This window comes from Strix aluco, chromosome 5 (assembly GCF_031877795.1).
Source record: "Strix aluco isolate bStrAlu1 chromosome 5, bStrAlu1.hap1, whole genome shotgun sequence".
Lineage (NCBI taxonomy): Eukaryota > Metazoa > Chordata > Aves > Strigiformes > Strigidae > Strix > Strix aluco.
The window spans coordinates 87304707-87326956 of record NC_133935.1 but is presented as its reverse complement, the minus strand read 5'-3'; the positions used below and the strand labels follow the sequence as shown (position 1 = coordinate 87326956).

General features: G+C 48.3%; 1 protein-coding gene across 1 annotated transcript in view; it reads right to left on the bottom strand.

Moving 5' to 3' along the window:
• Positions 1-9905: 9905 nt before the first annotated feature.
• The window catches only part of LOC141923865 (uncharacterized), a 104230-nt gene continuing 91885 nt past the window's right edge, over positions 9906-22250 (bottom strand). Inside the window, exons 81-88 of the mRNA XM_074825507.1 lie at positions 21618-21695; positions 20410-20463; positions 19028-19076; positions 18117-18155; positions 15479-15646; positions 12541-12612; positions 11770-11940; positions 9906-9919 (exon numbers count right to left, since the gene is read on the bottom strand). Of these exons, the coding sequence (XP_074681608.1) occupies positions 9906-9919; positions 11770-11940; positions 12541-12612; positions 15479-15646; positions 18117-18155; positions 19028-19076; positions 20410-20463; positions 21618-21695 (645 nt within the window). The remainder of the gene's footprint in view (positions 9920-11769; positions 11941-12540; positions 12613-15478; positions 15647-18116; positions 18156-19027; positions 19077-20409; positions 20464-21617; positions 21696-22250) is intronic.

Below are 22250 nucleotides of genomic sequence, written 5' to 3'. Positions count from 1 at the left end.
ATGGATTAAGAAGGGCTTGAGCCAGCGCCATTACCCGGTAGCTTAATTAGTGTTGGTGGACTAGGGGACATCGCAGGGCAAGGTCTGAAGCTTGGCAGGAGGTATCTAACCAGCTTTTTCAAATATATGCACTTCCTTGGGTGATGCTAATCTCCACCTAGGTTTGACTCAATCCAGGTTTGACTACCCATGGAAGTAGTGTGATACCCACTTCATGAAGCTTTGTGCCTAGGGTGGACAGTGAGGGCTTTGATAGTATTTCTCTCCCATCATTCCTCCTTGGAGAGATGGGTTTTGCATCCTTTTGCTCCCTGAGGGCTGCAGATGTTGACTGTGGTCCTTGCAGGAAGCTCAGGAGACCCTTGGACCCTGTTTGGTTCAGACCACTGACAGCCCTGCATGCTTCAGAGCAGGTTAGGGACTCACGTCCCCTGATTTTGTTGGTCTGGGGATAGAAGAAGGGGGTTGAACACATAAATACATGTGGGATGGAAGCTCTGGGTGCTGACCTGGCCAACAGGTGCTTCATGAAAGGTGTGTGGGCACTCAGAAAGCGGGTCCTTCTCTGCCTACCAGTGAGGCATGTGTCCATTCTGTGCCCTGGCATCACATCCTGTTGGGGTTGAGGAGCACTTTAAAAGGGCCAAGGGAGCCACTGAAAATACCTCCGGTGGCATTTTGGACTCAGTTGTCACCTGCTCAGAGGACATCAGCCAGGGAATGTAAAAGATGTGGAAAGGTTATTGCTTCTGGCAAGGGGCATGGGTCTGGCATCCCTGGCCGCAAAGGTAGGACAAAGCTGGTACCCAGAGATCAAGGCCTGGTGCACCCCTCTGATGCAAGGACCTGGTGTCCCTGGTCACGTCCAGGAGTTTCAGGTCTCCAGGCCAAACCTGAAGCCCTGCTATTGCCAAAATCATGGGGAACGTGTGATTCAGATACCTGGGGAAGGGAATGTAGTTTAGGAAAAGATGTGATGTCAAAGTAGATTATTTAAGCCATCCTAAAGCCCACTGTCTCCAAGAGGAGATGAGGTCTTTAACTTCTTTCAATGAACCTCCAAAGTGAATTAAACTACATGAAGACTGTAGGTTGGGAAGGGATAAGGTCTATTTAGCTGCATCCACCTTTGCAACCATCCCATCCCTTGTGGTGGGGTGGTGGTCCTCTCTCACTGAAGCTTTCCTGGGGTTGAGAAGAGAGTGTGTGTGATGCGGGGAGAAGGTGTGAGCAGGTAGTTTTTATCCATTGCAGCTGCTTCAGTCTGTTCCCATGGGTTGCGTATGCTCTGAATGGTTGGAAGTGGAGTGTTCAGCCCTTCCTGGCTGGTGGCTGCAATGAGATGTCTTGGGGATGCTGGGAAAGGGCTGACCCACATGCCAGGAGGTTCTGTAGGACCCTGATAGGCTCTTCAGTGTCTGCAGCTACAGCTGCAGCCTCGCACAGGAGGTTGACAAGGGCAGTTACCCACCTCTACCATGGGTCTGCATTCACACTTGGGGTTGAACCTCACCCCACTTGGCTGAATTGGGTGGCAGTGGATCTCAAAGGTCTCAGGGGACTAAGGCACAAGAGCAGACTAAAGGCAGAGAGGGACTTAATGTTTAACAAACTGCTTCCCTGGGCAGCCAGACTCAAGACAGATCATCCCTGTGGCTGCAAAGGTAAAAAGCAATCAAAGCAAGCCTAAACACACCCTACATTTGAAGGAATGGTGTATACACATACGTCCTCCTCAAAAGTCAATTCTGCTGCCAGAATGACCCATGTAAATGTGACTCTTTATTTTTTCCCTGCAGATGACAAAAACTATCTGAAAGAGAAGCTGGAGCATGGAGGTGAACACGTTTCCCGTCATTCAGCAGATCACTGCTGGAGCCAGGCGGTGAAACCCATCTCCATCTCCCGAGTAGATACTAGGGTGTATTTATATGTTTTATTTAGCCATTAAACGTTTTACTGTTGGGAAGAGTTGGTGCAGGACGATGTCCTTGCAGGAGGCAAATCCACATGCCAGACATGGAGTCTTCACGATGATTTTATTAGGAGAAAATAGGAAAGAGAAAGCAGCGCCTAAGAAAGAAATATGAAAGAAGTCAAACTGCCTGGTTCATCCCTCAGTCTGCTTTAAAAGCAAACCAGACTGTTTTAGCTGTCACTGGCTGGCTACTGTGGCTTGCAGATCCCTGGTTCAGTCTTTGCTTTCACAGGGGATTGGAGAGGAGATTTTGCTGCAAAACTGAAAATGTCACGGTATGAAAATAACCCCAGCTGACCCTGAAGAAGGAGGGAGCTCTGCTACCAACGGCCTGGAGCACCCATGGGAGATGGATAGTGGCAGAGGGGACTCAAACTCCCAAAAGTTTTGCTGAAAATTGCCAAACTTATGAAAAATGCAGGCTTTGTCACGAGCATCTTCACACGTCTCCCTTGTGCGTCCATCTCTTTGGGAGCAGGACACCTTCCCACCTCTTGCAGCCTCTTTTGCTCTCGCCGAGCTCAATTTTCTTCTGTGAATCATTGTTTAAAGCTCAAATGTGGGCAGCTGAAGAGGATCTTATTAAAGTTTCATCACTATAACCATTCCACTACTGGGAAAAATAAGACACAGTGACTTGTGCCTTGAAAGCAAAAAGCATGCCCCAATTACCAGCACAGAAGTTTTGTCTGGCCCGAGGAGGCAAAGCAATGAGATGTGAGGTCCCGTTTATTGCTTCCAGCACCAGAATTGCACAGACGAGTCGGACATGGATGCACTGTAGGTCCACAGAGGGGCAGAAGGGAGTTTTCTGGTTTGCTTTGTCCCTTCTTTAATAATCTCTAAGACTCAATTTGCATTTTCAAGGCTGCCGAGGGAGGAGGACCTCTCTGTGATATGAGATTGCCCATCTCCCATCTCTCTGTAACCCTACAGCAAATGGCCCTTCCTCTCCCATGAAGTTGATTTTTGGTGGGTTTCTCTTCCCCATAACCCCATTTTAGGCGTGATTTTCACTCCTTCCAACAGCTCAGCAGCGGCAAGTCCCTGTGTGTCTCCAAGGTAGCCATATAGCAGGCACTGAGGGCCTGGAAATCCCTGTCACTTTTTGCTGGGACCTCAGCAGAGGGAAGAGAAGGGCTAGGGACATGGAGTTTGTTAGTTCTGCAGGGGCTGAATTATTGTTTTACCTTTCTTGCCCTTTTTTCACCTTCTTGGGCCCCGAGTCTCTTGGTGCTGCTGCAGGGTCACAGGGGATTTACAGCCTTGGTCATGTGCAAAGCACTTGGCTGCCTGTAAGGAACAGTTACCCACCCCACCTTCAGTGTTTCATGTTCCTGGCAATTAATTAGCTCTGCTTTGAGCTTTTGGTGCAAATGTAACATCAGAAAGCCTCTTTGGGATAAAATGGGCTGGGGCTATTTTACAGATTGCTACATATGCTTCTCCAAGAATCACTTGGGCCAAACCCAAAGACCAACTTCACCCCTGACAGCCTTCAGGCATGGAATAAAACTTGGTTCTTGATGCTTTCCCTCCAAAGAAATTAAAAAGCAATGGTGAAGAAAAAATAATATTAAATACTCCAAATTGTCTTCCCCAAGTATTTGCTTCAATGTTTTTATCTGCTATCTCTCTGTTGCACCTCCTACCCCTTCTCCAAAGAGGTGTTTGCACCTACCTGTACACATGGTATGTGCCTGCAGTTACATGGGCATCATATCTCCGGTTGGAAGGAAACATCTAAAATCAAGAAAAAAATCTAAAAGCAGCATCAGGATCTTGGATCCATGTGCAGGAGCAGCACTGGCCTCAGGGTGTTTATCCTGACAGTGGATCGACATAAAATCTATTTATACCCCACAGAGTGAAGTATAAAAAGAGATGCTTCTCCTTTTTCCTGCCTCCATAAACAGGGATTGCTCCCACTGGTGAGGCTGCAGCAGGTGGACAAGGTGGGTGGGAGAAACACTGGTCAAGAAATGTGATGGTTTCCTCCCTACAGATGGGTTATAGTGCTCCTCCAGCATTGCTTTGCCACTGGGATCATGGCTGTGGGTTGGCCCCTTGGCTTCACGATCAATGGGGAGGTGCTCGGCGTGGTTTCAGGGTGGGACACACGTGGGGGATGCAGGGCTCACCAGTGGGACTCAGGGTGCTGGGCTGAGGGATGCCCAAGGCAGGGGATGGGCCAGGAGCTGTCCAGAGGAAGCCTGGGGGATAAAATGGGATTTACTAGGGTGGTTTGGGGTGCAAAATAGGGCAGAATGGACAGCCTGAGGCAGCTCCCGCAGGAGCACTGGCTCCCAGATGGGGAGAATTTCTCCTTGACTTTCTTCCTAATCCACACGGCAATGATGTCAGGGGAAAATCCATCCTGATTTTTGCTCCTACTTGTCCCAGCTCAGACTAGCAGAGCTGCCTTCATGACACAGAAGGTTTTTCAGGCTTTTTCAACATTTTCCCTCCTTCTCAAGAGTGCTGTGGCTGTTGGGTTGCAATTCTGCCTTTGCAGTGGGCAGGGAATAGTGTTCTCCAGCAGCCTCCCAGCAACACTGGCAAGAAGCTGTATATACCAACACCGTGATGTAGTGATTACTATTGCTCTGAAAAGCTATAGATATCACCCCAAAGGGTACGTGCTGCGGATGGCATGCAAACTTCCATCAGCTCCCACAGAGCCCAAGCCCGAGGATGTGGTGGAGGCTTTTGCAAGATGGACTTGGTGGTGCTCAGGTCCAGTCCTGCATTAACTCATGGCCATTTGCCTCGACAGCATCTCCAGAGCCTAAATTACTCCTGCTCTAAAAATACTGTGTAATTAATTAACCTAGCTGAGCGCAATTCAGGATGGTGACGTGACGATGAACTTTTCTGTTCCTTTTGACTCTGGCAGGAGAGAAGACAGGGGCTTTTGTTAGCTCCCTCCCAAACAGCCTGTCTGCTCCAATCTGCTGGGCACAGCCAGAGGACGCTGCAAGATGCTCAGGGCCCAGCTGTCAGTGCTGGTGGCCATTTCAGGGACAGTACTATTATCAAATTACTAAATTACGCTGGCCCAGCCTCTTCATCTCTCGTGATCCATTTTCTTTTGTAAGGGTTGCTAAGGAACTGCCTGTGGACATCGGATGCCGCAATGAGGCAAGTTTCTCGTCTCTGCACCTCCTTGCAAGACTTTGCTGGCTGGATGTACAAGAAACTCCCTCCTGCAAAGGGGCTGATGTGCTCAAGCTATAGGTGCAGGTATATTCATAGATACAGCTCCACGGGCTCAGCTCTGGAGCTGTGTGATCTGTATGAGAAGAGTGATGGGATCACTTGTGCTCCAAAACTGCCCTTTGCAAATTCCATAAGGATTTGTGAAGCTGTTTTTATGTGCATTAAAGCCCCAGCTTTTCACATGCTCGGGGCTGACTACTCGTAGCAATGTTCTTTGCTTTCTAAGGCCTTTTTCCAGTGTGTGTTCAGGAATCTTCTGGCTTCTCCCTGTTTGGAGCAGTCCCAGCTCCCTGCGCCTGGAAAGCAGCTGGCTCACCAGCAAATAGTTCAGCCCTAAAAGTCTCCCCCACCCTGCAATCAAATAATTTCAAGAAACTCAATTAGAGTGACATGACATTTCCAAGGAAACACCGAGGATGCATTCCGGTAATATTTTGGCCCTGTCAAAGTGGTTCAGATGGCCAATCAATAGTAAACATTTAAGGCTAGATGTATTAAAAAAAAATCAAGTTATCAATTTCCCATTATACCTAAGCTCCCAGAGCACTGATGGGAAATTCAAGCTGCATTTAATATACCTAGAAGAGAACTGAACAGCTTGATCTTATATACTTGCCCACAATATTGGTTTTCACTTCTCAAGTCTTCCAGTTGCTTTGCAAATCTGAATTAAGTCACCTGGCTCCCTGGTGAGCTGCTGCTTTGGCCTATGCCATGAGCATGGTTTATGGTGAAGGGTCTTGAGCCAAATCACCCCTCCCGAGAGACTCCTCCCCTATCCTTTGGCTGCACCTTGACCATGAAACCAGGTGGCCAAATTTGTCCCCCAAACTTGGCTTTGGGATACGTGCACTCCTCACCAAGCTTGGAGTCAAAAGCTGCCAAGAAATTCTGCACATAGGGAGGTGAAGTCCTATTTTAAGTGATGGCACTGGTTGTGAAAGGAAAAATGAAGGTGTTGTCCCATTTATTTGGTGTCTGGGAATAACGAGGCAGAAAGAGAAATTCCTTATGTTCTCAGGCAGGTCTCAGGTTCCAGGTCCCCCAGGTCCATTTGGTCACCTACTGCTGCCTCCAGACCCTCACTGTGCTGCTGATTCACAGCTATAAAAACAATCTTCATGCAATTACTACTGCTTAGTGTCTCCTCAGACTTGATGTCAACTTAACATGCCTGCCAAGGGATTCACCAGCTCACAGCAATGCACCCTCCTCTTCTCTAATGCCCTGGTTGACAGCTGGAGTGGGTCAATAAAATGCAGGTCTGGGCTCTCTAGGGGACCAACCACAAGATGGAGGAGGCTTTGTCCTCTTGGTTTTGGCAAATAATTACCACTTTGAGTTATTAATGGCAATGGTCCCTAGGAGGGGATGCTGTTACACTCTGAATTGGAGAAAAGCTCCTGGAAGCATTTCCATTGTCCCAGTGGGAACCCAACATTGCAGCATACAGGGAAGGCAGAGACAGGGCTCGAGGGCAGATGCCCAAGAGGAGATGTCCTGGGTGGGTTTGGGGAGCTGAAGGAGGCAGAGGAGCATGAATTCTGCAGGGCACTGCAACTGCAATGCCAGCCCAGCTGTGGGATAGGGACAGGCCACCCGATGACCCTGAGCCATGTGCTGGGGACATCGGGTGATTTGCACACCAAATCCACAGAAGTGGCAGGTCTGTAGGGTGGAGATATGCCCCATGCATCACCGTATCACCAGAGATGGTGCAGCCACATGCAGACTGGCTTGGTAGGACGAGGCAGTAATGAGTAGTCTGGCATTTCCTCTGATGGCCAACCCGAAGCCTTTCTTCCTAAATCCCCCTCCTTGGGAAAACCTCCCAACCTTGCTGGGCCAAACGCCACAGCCCTGGGAAGGGCTGGCCAAATGCTGGACCCTGGGTAACACACAGTCTTGGACATCACAAGAGGAGGCAAGGACAGGGAGGCTGGTTTGTGGGGACATCCAGAACTGGGTCACAATAAAGCTGGTCCAAAGTTACTGCAGCCCCATAAATAAATATATATATATATATATATATTTTTTTTTTGCCATGACAAAACACAGGCTTTGAACTGACCTCACACTCTGGGTCAGGTGGTGGTGGCCACTTGAATATGACAACCCCATATTTCTGACGGAGGCCACTGGTGTCTTCGCTGAAGGGACACTGGCAGTGTGAGCAGGGAGATGCTAGGAGAGGTTTCTCTTTTTATAAATAAATATTATCAATGAGCTTTTTCTTTACTAATTAAATAGTGAGAACTATGACACTGTTAAAGTGATAATCGGGCTATCAGTCATTTCTTAGCACTGTGTTTACAGTGTGTCCCCTTTTGCCCATACAGACACTTTCGCTCCAGTCCAGCCATGGGCTGGTTTGCATCAGGAAGGATCATTTGGGGCACAGGGCTTTGCAAGCAGAGATGTCCTAAATCAAATCAACATGAGCAAACCTTCCTGGAAGTGCATCCCCCGTAGCCATGAAGATATGGCTAAGTTTCTTTCCTCCCCTTTTTTAAAGCTCTGAAATGCTGTTTGCTCTGCACAGCTGTGGGAGTTCAATGACTTGTGCCCCTTGGCAAGGTCCCACCTAAATAAGGATTTTCATACCAGGGTGGCAAATGAACTTGTGGGTTGTGCGTTTCATTAGGTCTCTGTTTTCTCGTGTACAGTGATTATTTTTGTCAATGCAATTTAGGAATGAAGGTTTTTTCTGATGGTTGCAAACGCTTTGCTCCCCTGGATGGTCTCATCTCTCCTGGGCTGATGCAGGAGCTGGAGTTCAAGTTGCTCTGTGTGTCCTGGACTTCTAAGGGCCAGAGGCTGCAGCACCTGCACAGCCGGGAACCCTGTGAGCTCCCCAGCCCACCCGGGGCTCTGCAGACATCGGTATCCTGCAACCTTCCTTGCAAAGTGCACCCCAGCACTGTGACACCAGGAAAATGTGAAAATATGGGGTGTTTCTCAGAAAAAACACCCATTGCGTGACACCGTGTCCTCACTTGGAAATACATAAACACTTTCTTTGGCATGACGCTGTGCCCACTGTTTTGCTCAGTGAGGAACATTTTGTTTCTTTTCCAAGGGAATATTTTTCTTGCCATGATACAATACCTGAATGTTTTTCTTGCCGAAGTACATTTCGATACAGAACATCATTTCAAGAAGAGAGGCTGGAAATGTCAGTCTGAAAATGGCACTTGTATCATTGCCAACATTTATGAATTTTTTTTTTTTTTTAAGCTAAAAAGATTTTAGCAAAAAGCTCTGCTTGTCCCTCCTCAGCACCTGGGACATTGCGGGTAAGGAGAATCCTTCTTCTACCCATGCTACCAGTAGCAATGAGACGACCCTGAAACCAGGGAAATCTGAGCTCAACCTTACCAAATTGTGCAGAAAACTTTTAATAAAACCCACTGATTTCCTAGCCAACTCCCCAGTAATCCCGCTCCACCATGAATCCTCATTTGGCCGTTATATTCCCACCAAGGGTGTTTGGAGGAGGAAAGGCAAGTCCCAGTGCCTCCTTGAAGATGCAATGTACATTCTTTAATGAAAATATTTTTTGTCTATATGGGGCAGAAGCGTGATCATTTATACAAGTCTTGGGCATGTCTATCGGGGGCTTGTTATGGTGAGAGGAATTTCAGCTTGCACCCATGGATGCTCACATTACCAAGGCACGGCAGAGGTCGCCAGGCAAAGGACTGGGAGCCCAAAATGTCAGCACCAAAATGTTGGGGAGAGATCCCTGCCAAGCCAGTAGCATGGGCAGCAATGACGTGGCCAACTGATCCACACCACAGCTGAGAAGTGTCATTTTTAGACACCATGTTTCCTACCTGGTTGCAACATGACAGCAATTTTCCTCACTCATGTGGAAGGCAGAGCCTGTTGCTTCTGCTGTTTCTTTGGCAAATATTTCAAAAGTCAGGAGAGATGTTCATGCCATCGGAGCTGCTGTGACCCTTCCCAGGGGCTGCCATGCTGTCCCATGATGAGCGCTCAGAGGAGTTGCTATCAGCTAGGACCCATCTCAGCTGGGTCCATGTGGCCACCAACTTGTTGGCTTTCCACACCTCTCCTGGCAGCAGCTCGAAACACCTTGAGGACCTGGGGGTGGCATTTTGCAGGGAGAAGCCTGGTTTTGAAGACTGTTTTCTTCTTACCATACAGTCTGGGATGGCTCCTCTTAACCTGCCCAGGGAATGGTCGAGTGAAGGAGAAGGTGGGACTTGCTAAAGGCCACAGGGAGTTTAGGGTCATGCTGAAAGGCCATGGGATGGGGCTCAACCTGCCCATCCAGTCTGACACGGGGAAATTGAAATTCCCACCCTTCTTTCTGCCTTTCTCAAAGGCTTACTGCTTCCAGGTGAATTATGAACTACAATTATATACAACATTAACACACTTTTATTTTACAAAAATAAACTCAGGGTTATGTGTCGCCTGGTTTTGCACAGTAGTCCTATGGGGTGAGTGGTGCAGTCATGAGCCTCTGGACATCTCTGCTTTCCTGGGCAATCAGATGTTTCCTTCTCCTCATACCACTTTATTTCCTGCTCATAATTACAGTTTTCCAATATCTTTTTTCAAACATCCCTTGCCTCTTCACATTAAATGGTTTGTCTTGCTTGGCCAGTCTCCAAGGTGTCCTGGAGACACTTCTCACAGCTTCATTTCTCTTTGATTTAAACAAGGCAACTGCAGCTGATCACCTCCCTCGGACTGGTTTTCAAAAGTGAGGAAAGAGAAAACAAAGCAGATATTGGAGACTGAATGCAGCTTGGGCTTCTTCTTGGACCTCTCATGCTCACAGAGGCTTGGGAGGTTACTGACACCATGGGATTGTCTATGCCAGGTCATGTCACAACACATCAGACATCCATAAAGCAAATGTCCTGATCTGGGCCAGCTCCTGGCACCATTTAGGGTCAGCCAGGAGAAATGGGTACACAAATGGACCTGGCTTGGTTTTGGATGACTCCCACTCCCCAGTGGTTTCTTCTTCCCATTAAGGGAGTATAGACACAGTGCTGGAGGGATCTACAGCTGCTTTATGAAGCCTACACTATCTCTTAATGCTTATGCCCTGGTGTAAAGAGTTGGCTGAGAAGAAGTTCACTTATTACCTGGTGCTGCTGGGACTGGATTTAAAGCACTGAGAGTGGCTTTCCCTCATGCAGTACATTGCAAAGAAGCAGGCCACCAAATGTGGTCATTGGCTAAATGGGCCAGCTGGTCTACCTTGACTGTCCTTACAGTCAACAAACAAAGATGGGCTCCCCATAGAGCCCAAGGAGTGATGCTAATCCTTGCGGCGAGGGGCAAGAGAAAAGGGCACCCAGTTTGGGCTGGCTGCACTGGGGCAGCAAATCCCTCCATCCTGGCCAGGCAATGCCTACTCCTTTTCCTGAGAGAGCACTTCAGCTCTCCAGGATGGTGCTGCCTGTCCTAAACTAGACTTTGAGCACTGAATATTTGCACTGCCTTCTTCCTTGCAGAACAGGAAGACCGGGCTGTGCAAAATCCATTGCATATCAGAAAGATTCAAGTGGATGATGACAGCCTGCGCAATGGTTTTGATTTTATGTATAACAGGTGCCTGTCTAAAAACCACCCAACAGAATACAGACCACCTGAAAATTCTGAAATGAACCTGAAATTATAGATCTCTGCCTTTCTCTTTTTTAACATGCCTTCAAAAACAGAAAAGATGAATCTCACCAGAGTGTTTTTTAATGTATTGTGGAGAATTAATGCATTTCTCCTGATGCCTGGAGGGGTTGTCCCCATGCAGAGGAAAGGCTGAGAGAGGAGCATCTTTCTAGGAAGGCTTGTTTCAGCCACAGTTTGTGCACTGCTTGGCAGCAGTAGTGTTTGCATTACTTTCAGTTTCAGCAAGAGCCTATTTCCCCTGTGGTGAGCTACCACATGCCTGGAGATGAGGAAAAGCTACACAGATTGACCCCCACGACTTCAGATCTGGCAATGGGAGCCCAGCTGGGCTTCCAGGAGTGAGTTTTTCCCATTGAACCCTGGGTGAGGTATGACCCCAATGTAGGGGTGTTTGGGACTGCTCATGATCTGGTCTAGATTAGGGCAGCTCCACCAGCTTCAGGCTCTGCCTGGGGTCTTTGGTGGCTGGAGATGCCAGAGAGATGCTTGGATGGAGCAGTCCAGGGTTCAGAGGGCACTAGCTCCCAAAATCCTGCAAACCTCAGCCCTCAGAAGGTGCAAGATGACTGAACTCGAGGAGTGCAAACTATCAGGACCCAGTGCTGGTGCTCAGGTGGATCCTCCTCATCACCCACAGGTCCACCCATATCCCATCAGTGGATGTGTCCCAAGAGAGATGTCCAGGAGCTCCTAGGAAGGGCTGGGGGTGACCAAAGTGAGCTGGGAGTGGGAGGGGGACGAGACCTTGCAAACCAGAGGCACTCCTCCAAGTCCTCTCTTGGTCCTGGTGGGGCACCATAAGGCAATGGAGGTGGGCAGATCATGGATGGGTTTTCCTGCTTTGACCTCACTCCTCGTTAGAGGAAGAGGAGGGTTGGAAGGTTCAGGGGCTGCCTTACCTGCTGAGGTTTTGCACCACCGCTCACATTTCCACTTGGTTTCGAAGCGGTTGCTGTTCCCTCGGCATCCCCCAAAGACGAAGGGCCGGCAGGCATTGGCCTCTGCATGGTAATACCAGAGCAGGGCGTAGTGCTGGCAGGAACCCTCGTCCATTGGCTGCAGGCAAGGGGCTGCAGGGAAACACCCCCCTCAATTGAGTGTTGGACCCAGGTGGGAAAAATCCACACTCTGCCACCCCAATTCTCCCCTGGGCAAATGTGTGGGGCTGGTCCAGGGACTCCCACTGCCCCCCAGTCAGCACCTTACCCCAAAGCAATGGGGTTGACAGAGCAAAGGAGACAGCAAGGACCAAGGTGGCGCATCTGGCAGTGGATTTCCATAGTGGGATGAGCACGAGGTTCCTTGTTTCTCCATGGCCCTGTTCACCCCTGTGGTGCCCATCATGGTGGTCTCTGACCTTTGCAAGGGTTCTGGGGGGTGTGTGTCTTTGCAGGGGTAGTTGTATTTGGGGTGTTGCCTGAGGGATTCTCACTGGTGGGGCTGAACCACACTGGATCAGGTGAAAACACCCTCCAGTTTATTCACGACCAGCTCAACTCCCTGGGGCAAAAGCAGCTGCTTTAAGCCAAGTCCAAAACTACTGTTTTGAGCCTCTGTTTGCTGGCAAGTGTAACTCTTTCAGTGCTACATCCCCTTGATCTCAATGCCAAAAAGCACTTCCCACCCAGGAAGTGACTTCCCTAAATGTCACTTAATTCAGTGCATTTCACCTGGTAATTGACTGTGGACTTCTCGGCGCTTGTGCTGAGAGGGACCCGTTATCTGCCGTGCCCGGGGAGCTGCTGGGGAAGCAAATGGAAATCACAGGTAACGAGGGCATGCAAGCAAATTAGCCACCATTTAAATATAGATCATTGGAGCCTTACATGGCTTTCCGCCGGCTAACAAGTTCTCTTAATAAATGTCACAGAGCAAGGGGAGGGAGAAACTGGCGGCAATAAAATTCTTAATGGTGTTAAACAACTCAGTTGGAAAGGTTGGGTGTTAGTCAGAGAAAATGGAAGTATTTGTGGTTGTTTGCAGGAGATAAATGTCAGGCCGGAGTTTTGTAAATCTGTGAGCGTTGAAGAGCCAGGAGCGATTGTAATCTGGCAGTAATAACCCTCCGATTGCAGAATCCTGTTAACATTTAGAGCGCCTATCTGCACTCATCACTTAGCAGAGCGATTTATGAGCCCTCCTGCCTCAGACCTGGGCTTTAATGGGATTGTTGGCTGGAGACGGCTGCAGCTGTGATTCAATAACATGTGGTACGCCCCATCGATCTGAAACTGCCCCGATCCCAAATGTTGCCTTAATATAAAGTGAGTTTAAACCCAGATGGATGATGTCTTCGACGTACAACACAGACATCAGCAGAGTGCTTGGGGGTGGGCAGAGGAAGGCAGTGATGGTTGGGGCCTGGTTCTAGGCTTAGCTGGATTTGGGAGATTTGTACGGTCCTTAGCAGATTACACGGGGGAAAAATGGAGATCATGGTCAATGGATTTGACTTAGAACTCTTCCCAAAGCTCTGGGAAAGGGCTATCATGGGTAATAAAGGTCAACACATATAAACTATAGGTTAATAGCTTGTATGGGCTAAGACCTGGTTTGGAGTATAAAAGTATGGAACATTGAGGTGTCTTGCTCAGTATGGAAGTGCGGTGTAATTATTTTTTAAAAATTATTTATAGAGAAGAAGGACTGTTGGCCAACCCATGTGCTGGGTCAACTGGTGAGTTGACTGGCCAGCTTTTGTGCTGACTGGCCACTCAGCTGCTGCATGGCCAGTCTGCAGAAAGCTTTTCCCCATACATGCTGGGGGACAAGAATTTGTGCAGGACTGTTTTAGGGTCACGGGATGTTGCATTTTAGATGGCTCCCTCCTGCTGAGATGCATCTGGCTCTGTAAGTACCTTTTTCTGAGATGAAGAACTGATGCCGTCCCCCTGCCTGTGTCAATGGCAGCTCCATCCATGCTACCCTACCCTCCTCCTCCTGGTGACAAAATCTGAGCAGCCACATCTTAATTTCTGACTTGCTGAATTGCAAGAAATGAGTCTGAACCCTCCCTCCTTTTGAGTCCTGCCCTGTCTTGCAGTGTGTTTGGACTTTGAGCACGAAGTGCAGAAAGCCCTCCACAAGCAAGCCCATAATCCCACCCCCCCCAGCCCTTCTGCATCATGTTTTCACTTTCTGTCTCCTATAAATCAGGATTCAAAGCCAAGCCCTGATGAGGAGGTCAGAGGGTCCATGGGTGGCTGTGGCATGGATTTGAAGATGTGATGGAGCTGGAGGAGGGCAGCTTATATGGATCCTTCTGGATGAAGGTCATTTTCAGGTTGCTGCTAAAATTTAGGGCAGAGCTACCAGGAAACTCCTGAAGCCAGTCATGTCAAAGGCTACTTGTTGCCTCCATCAGCATCTCAGGGGACGGGCAGGCCCATAGAACCTGGAAAAGCCACCCATGAGCCATTATTCCATGGGGACAGGAGAAGGATATCCGACTGGTAGCTCTTCCGTGCCAAAGGGACCGTATTGCTCATCAGGTCTGCATGAAGCTGGGCCAAGCATTTCTCCTCACTGTAATGTTCACTACAGTGGTTCACGGTCAGAAGAAAGGGTAGATGATCTGAAATGCAGCTAAAACTGCCCCATCCTGTCCTCTCCCTGGAAAGATGGCCATTCTCAGCCAGGAATTAATGGATTTCCCTGTATCCATTGGGCTCATCTCCTGGGCTTTTCCACCAGGACACTGTGTCCCAATGCATCCCAAAGTGATCTGGGAGCCTCCTGGGGAACCACCCCATTGGCTGTGCCTACAGAGTGGCTCATGAACCTCCCTCCAGCCCATGGGAAAGCAGCAGGACATAGTTCACCTCCCTATGGCTGATCAGCCTTCATCCCCAAAAATGATGGTTGCATCTTGGCTGCCTAGCGCTGCTCAAGATCCTACTGTGAGCTTGATAACACCTAAAAGCATGGCCAGTCTTGGATCATGCTTTTGCCCTGTCCAGTTGCCTGGTGTAGAGGTAGATGCAGTGTGAGGAGATGTCACAAACTCACTGGTGTTCGTGTACTGGCAGGTTGGTATTACATGTGTTTTCAGGGCAGGACCTTGGCCCTTCTCTCTTCCCCTTTCTCTTGGGCAACACAAAAGGACAGAAATAGAGCCCTTTTTTTTCCCATTAGCTGTAATCAGTAGTTTCACCCATTAAAGGGTTTATGAGGCCCTGGGCAGAAATAGTCTGTAATAGCTCAAGTGTTTGGTCTCAGAGATGCAATTTCTGGCTGGTAGGAAGTTTTACTAGAAGTTTCAAAGGACATGGTGGGGAGACGGGGACAAAATCAGCCTGAAAAATGCTGCCTCCTTCTAGCCTTTCAAAACACATCCTTTTGAAGGTGGTGATCATCACAGAAGCCACACATATTTGGCTTTTTCCTCACCCACTGCCCCTTCCAGGGGCATCAGCTCACCTTGTCTCCGAGCCACAGGCCAGACCTTTTCAGCACAGGGGCATCGCAGCATGGGAACCCTTTTTGGAAATCCCATCACTGCCTTATTTCTGCCCTGTCCCAGGGAAGAGGATTCAGCAGCACTGGGTTCACGGAGTGGCTGCCAAAGTTAGAAAGATGGAAAGCATGCAACCACGCAGCTGCACTTACCTGCAATAAGTGAAAGTGTCTCCACGAAGGGTTTCACCGAAGTCACCAATGTGGTCATGCTCTGAGTTTTGTTAAGCATTTCTTCCTCCCTTTCACCATCCCTTCTGGTGTATTCCTGAGGCTGAAAATACCCTTGGAGCTGCCTGTTGATTTCAGCTGCCTCCAGACCTGTGAATTTAATCAGTGGGTCAGTGAGGATGAAATCTGGTGCCACAGTTTGAAAGCCACCATGCTTCGATAAATGGTTGCAGCTCAACAAAATTAGTGCCACTGCACAACACAGTGTGGGAGATAAGTCACAACACAATGTTTCAAGGGCCAAAGTGTACAGACCACTGGGGTACATGGTCAAGGTAGGAAACCTATTTCCAAATCACATACACTCTAGAGAAGGGCAAGCAATTAAGGAGAGATTGTACTGTCTACTGTCTTTTCAAGGAAGGGAGCAGGGGATACACTAAACTTATTCAGAGTAAAAGCTGGTTTTGAGGAAGTGGGTCCCAAGAAGTGTGCTAGGCTTCCTTGGGACCTCCATGACTGCATGGACATGTTCCCACTGTCAGTTGGGATGGAGCTGTAATCAAAACTACACGGATAATTAAATGCTGCTGGATCAGCATCTCCATGAGATAGGTCCCCTGAAGTGCTGAGCACTGCCTGTCTTCTCAGGTAAGACTTGTTTACTAAAAGGCTGGGAATCCACAAAAGGAGTTAGCTGAGTTATGCGTGTCCAGCTGTATGTCTGGATGTGTGTGAGGCTGTGGCTCCATCATCCTCCATACATTAGCAGAGCAGATATTTTAGGAATTCTAGTTTTATGGTGGATGTACAGAGTTTGCAGGTAGAAGACAGTAGATCTAGTGGAGCGTGGCAGTGCAAAGTTAACCCAGAAACCTGTTTTGAAGCAATGTGGACCAGCAGACTGAATCTGTCCCAGGTTAATGCTCTGTGGTGTGTCCACTGTAGTTTTGATCTGGCTTTGCTTTCCTTTGGTAACTTACTTTTTATCTAAATGATTCTCTGAGCATGAGGAATGGAAAGGACAACATGCTCCTGGCTGAAGGATTGACCAGCCAGATAACAGGCAGGGCCCTTGGATAACACCTGAGTCATGAAGGCAAAACACTTCAGCGAGGGTTGTCCTTTGCAGGAACATGGAGGCTGCTGTCCAAGAGCATTCATGGTGCAGGATTCATTTGCTCTGATTTATTTACATTACAGAAGCAAATGGAGGCTGGGGCAAGGGCCGGATACCAGGTATGGGACCATGAATAGACATCAGGGAGAGATGATCTCTACTCTGATAGATCTGCTTTCTAAACACAGAACAGGAGGGGAAACAGAGCTCAGAAAGGACTATCTCATGTCTAGCATAATTGGGAATATCCCACACCAATAGAGTTCTCGGCTACTCCAGGCACCTACAACAGTACTGGCTTCTTACATCCAGGGCAAGGATGCTGCTTCTTGACCCAACTCTCTATTGAGAAAGTCCTTGCTTTGTAAAATGCTCCGCTTTCGTACACTATGAAACAGTCTGTTATGAAAGCTAAAAAAAAAAAACAACCCCAAAAATATAACAGTTATGAAGGAAAAATTAAAGCAAATCCATTCCTGGAGAACATGAGTTCACTGCCATTTAGAGTCAAATTGCTGCTCTGAAGTTCCTCCTTTGTCTATTCCTGTTTAAAACATTAAAAACAAGCTGTGGTGAGGGACCCGTTCCAGGTCTGATGATGGCCTTGAAATGTAGTAGGAAACATTCAGGTTAGATGAGAAGTCCCAGGGCAACTGAGTCATCAAAGCTGGGTTGACAGATACAACACAGACCTATGAGACAGCTGTGCCCATAGAGAGGATCCAGCAGGATAAGTAATCTGACTTATATATGGGCAACTAGATCAACATCCAGGGATAAGTATCAGATCCAGAGTTGGAAACTTTCCTCTAGGTGCCTTCATGTGAGCTGAGTGTCTTCAAAACCTACTATGGCCAGCTGAGATCCAGAACTTGGTTCAGTATCTTCTGTGGAAAAACTAGACCCTGAATCACTTGCGCACATGTAGGCAAAGACATGGAGGAACCAAGTCTTCCCTGAAGCACTGAGGAAGAGGATGAGCCCCTGACTGAACATGAAGGTCTGCCTTGGGGTTGGCAGATTGGCCCTTCACTCTGTAGACCGTATGGATTAGATCTCCACAACAGGAGCTTAAATGATGAGTAGACACCTGCACTGTAGGCACCTCACTGGAGCTTATAACGTTGACAGTTTGGGATGGTGGAGCAACAGGATCTTTTCCGTGGGAAGGGAGGGGTGTTCCCATCGGTGCAACTTTAAAGCTGGGTGTCAGAAATAGCTTTGATCCTGTCTTGCAGCAGAGGGTGGAACCAGGGGACCTCTTGGTGTCCCTCTCAACTCTGTTTTCTCAAATTCCTCTCAAGAAACACCCCCTGCCAGAGCCAGGGTCTAAAAGCAGTAAGTGATCCAGGGTCATTTGCTGCACTGAATCACAGAAGAAACCACTTATTCTTAATATCTTTTCACTTGCAGTTTCGGGATGTTTTGGGGCAAGGAGAACATCCTTTACTCTACTGCATGAATTCACATGTATTTCTGTGTTGATATTAGCAGCCTTACCCCTTTCCATGAGCATCCTTCTCAACTCACCTCCACAATCTGCAAACATAAGACAGGGCATAGTTTGTCTGCTACTTCTTTTTTCTCTATGTAAATAAGATTTTTCCACAAAATCATTATTTTTACAGGCAGCACATGCTTTCATGGACTATTTTTCATCCTTTTTTCCCCCTCTTCAAAGCATTCAAATGACCCCTAACATCTTTAGGCGTGAGTGTGACTCCAGCTTAATGGCTGAAGCATCTTCACAAGTGGTGGTGAACCCCAACCCTCCTTGGCCATAGGCAGGCCCCAGGGAGTGGGGCAGGAGTGGGGCAGCTCTCTTCTTGCCCTCATGTAGCTGGACAGGGCAAGGAAAGCAAGATCCCAAAAGCCTGACACCCTTGCAATGTCAGGATTCTGGGGTAAAAACATCCCCAAATGTGGTATTTTTTGTTACTGTTGTGGTGCTGGTTGGCAGTTATTCACTGCTGGAGAGGAGAGGTCTGTGTGTCAAGAAGTGCCGCAAAGTAGACAGGAATTAAAAGGTTGTTATTAGGCAAAATGCAGCTCCAAACTTTCCCCCATGACCCAGCATCTTTCACCAATGAGTGGGGAAATAGAGATGACTGGGGTGGTAAGCTTTGCTGACAAAACCACAGGGGAAGAAATGGGAAGAGAGAGGGTTTAAAGGGAAAAAATTAAGAGTTTGAGTAGGAGGTCAGGACTATGACAGAGACCTCGTGGCCCAGAAGCCCACACTCGTCTCTGAGCATGGAGAGGTGACATGTCTCCACTTGCTGCTAATATTTGATATTAGGGGTGATATTTGCTCTGCCAAGCCAGCATGTGCCGGCACTCAAATTGCTCCAATTTATTTGCTGGCAGGTGTCAGAGCGGTGGCCCCGAGCGTGGCTCGCCAGCTGGCTTACCGCATCTGCCTCTCATTTCGGTCCTGACCACCTCCTTCACCTCTTCCTCCTGTGCCATGGGGGAAAACCAGAGGTTAGTGGTGATTTTCTACCCCACCACCATCTCTCCCCACTCTGTGCCCCATCCCAACTCTTCTTGCCCCATGGGAGGTAGCCTCTGGTGAAACCACCTCAGCTTGGGTATGGCCAAGATCAGAGATGTACTTTTGGTATCACAGGGACCTCAGTTCAAGCTTTGTGGCTCATCAGGGAAATGATTCCCTTTGCAAATTCATGGCCATCCTGTAGCCAGCTCCTCTTGCCACGAGGAGCCCAACATTAGGACCATGGCATACCTCAACCCCAGGCTAGCTTTTCAATGAGTCTCCCCACCCTTTTGGCACTGTCCCTGAAGCCATGGCCTCTCAGATGTCCCTTACTTCTGAGAAGCTTCATCAAGCCACCTGCATCCATAAAAAGGGGCTATTATACTGCAGGCTTGACCCACGGAAATGGGCTGTAGCACTAGATTTAGATGAGAGATAGCTGCACCTTATTTTGTTCTTCTCTGCCTCTTTACGAGGTAACGCTGTTCCCCACAGAATGAGACATCTGGTCTCATGCATTTTGAGTCTATCCTTCACCCTTGGGCCAGCCAACTGCCACTGTTTCAGTTGAGCATCTTCCACGTGTGATGGTTGGTGTCCTACTGCATTTCATGTGGCCACCACCTCTTATCCTTTGTAGGGATGACAAATTTGGGGGCACTTTCTACATAGGGAGCTGGGCTCTTCAGCAGCCCATGCATAGGGCGCCCTTGCCCATAACACCCATGTTAAAACTAATCCTGCCTGGCCTCCACACACTGGAAGGATGAAAGTACTGGATCGTATCAGTAAAGTGGCACAAAACACATTTGTTCATGCAACAGGATGGTGACCCTAATGTTAGGGGAGCTGCAACCACTCTTTCTTCTTCAGGATTTATAAACCCAGAGCAGCAGCTTTTGCAGTAATGCCAGCTCTCTAATTGCTTTGAAAATGGGGCACATTTCTCTCTCCTGCTATTTCTTTGTATTTGATCAGCCCTGGGGCATTGGTACTGATCCTATCTGCCAAGCAGGAGTTTGAAGAACCATGGGGAAGATGGGAGAAGGGAAATGTGCCTCGGGCTCTGGGTCGTTGTTTGGGCTTGGCATCCTACAACCCAGCACTGCTCCCACCCCAGCCTGTGCATGTCTGATGTGTCTGGGTAATGGCCAACACTGTCATTTCCCAGATATTCTCTGAATGAATCTGTTTCTCAGCATTTCCCTCCTCCCCTACACCTCTCAGGGGCAGTTTGCCCTATTTTCTCTATTCAGGCTTGTGTAATAGGATGTGATCTTGGTCTAAAGTACTCACAGAAAGCCCAGGATCTCCCTTTTCTCCCTTCTGGCCAGCCGGACCATTTTCACCCTGTTAAAAATGCTTAAGTCATTACAAAACTCAGTAGATTGACCATTAAATGCTCCAAGAATAAGTGCACTTTAGAGAGGAAAGGATAGGCTAGGAAGGGAGATGGGGAGAAATGTTTTCCTATAAATTTTAGGGATATCTGTGAGTAGCTCATTGAGGAGAGAGGAACAGACTCATCCACATGCAAGAAAGCACAAACAAAAGTGTGTCTCAGAGAGCTGGATGCCGGCTCCCATATATTTTGGGAGCTCTGCTTTATCCAAACAATAAGGATGTTAACAGCTACAGTTCAAGTTGGGTTTCTTTGCAATTTGTAAGGGACCACAAAGGCTGAGGTGGAGGTGTGGAGAGGATCTGGCCTCCAGAGAACCTCTGGGAACCAGACCAGGCCGAAGATTGCAACTGGGATTGCGATCCCAGTGCTGAAAAGATGAAGCAAAGAGGGCTTTCTGCTTCCTAGGAGAAAATACCTTGAGAAATTTTCTACTCAGAACTGGTGAAAACTGGATCTGTTGATTAAAAATACTTTAAACTATTAAAGGAAAAAGAGCACAGGAAGAATGATCTAAATTAAAGCTGCAATGGTCATTTTTCTCAATCCATGCTCACTTACAGGGGCTGGAGCGTGAGGAGAAATCGCATTACCCTCCACTAACACATGGAGCTAATGCAATGCCACCTCCTGATGCAAAAAGCCCACGAGTCAGTGTTGGCAGGACCTGCAGTGTGTAGGGACTGACCCGGAACATGGGTTGGTTGCAGGTTGTGATCTTGAGATGGAGCTCTTGTTTGTATTCTCTGAAGAAGCTGAGCTTTGTCCCTCTGTACTGAAGTACTGCTCTGAGTATTGCTTTACTCCTGCTCTGCCACGGCAAGCACAGTTGAGGACGTGCTGGCCCAAAATATGACATTTTCCAAAGAAGTCTTACATAAAAAACCTGGCAGCCCACAGGCCTCACAGCAGTTGTCCCAGCTGGAGAAACCTTCAGGCAGAAGTGTAGGCACTTGGGAGTAAAATGCTCTCTGTGCTTTTGTTGTTGCAAAATGTGGAGAGCTGAGAAATGCAACCCCCAGCCCCAATGCAGAGCTCTGCGCTGCTGCAGAGCGGTGAGGAACTTCACTGGGAAGTGAGACCAGCTCAACCCCATACTGACCATTTCTCCTTTTTGTCCGTCCATGCCCGGGGGTCCCCTGAGGCAGAGCTGAGTTCTCCCTCTTTTCCCTCGTGGACCCTAGAGAGGAAGAGGAGAGCTCAGTTATCAGTGCCTGGGCACCCTCCAGAGATATCCCACAGCACCAGCTGGGATTTTCTCCCTAAAGCCCAACCTGGGCTTCAGTAGGAGAAGATACTCAGAGTCCTCTCGATCTCAGAAGCTCCCCAGGCAGATCAGATATGATGCCCTGGGCGTTGCCCCCTCTGCCCTGGGCAACCATGAGGCATTTCCTATAGTCCCTCCCTGCAGAAAGGATGGATGCTGCAGAAGCAGAAGGGAGTTTTCTCTCTCTGACACTGTCTGTCCCAGCACTAATTTAAGAAACAGAGTCTCAGCGGGAGGAGAAGGACTTGCAGATGGAGATAATACCCTCCCACATTAGAAATGAGGGTGGCCTCACTGCTGCAGTTCAGACCCAGGGACTTTCTCTTTTAATTTAGGAAAAAGGCAAGTAGCAGTGTGGGTGTAGAAAGTGGCATCTCACAGTCTCTCTTTAATCAGCGTCCAAACGAAAGCCATTCATCATCTCATACACGGCTTTCTGAGCATGCAGTGCTCGTAACTGCTAATATA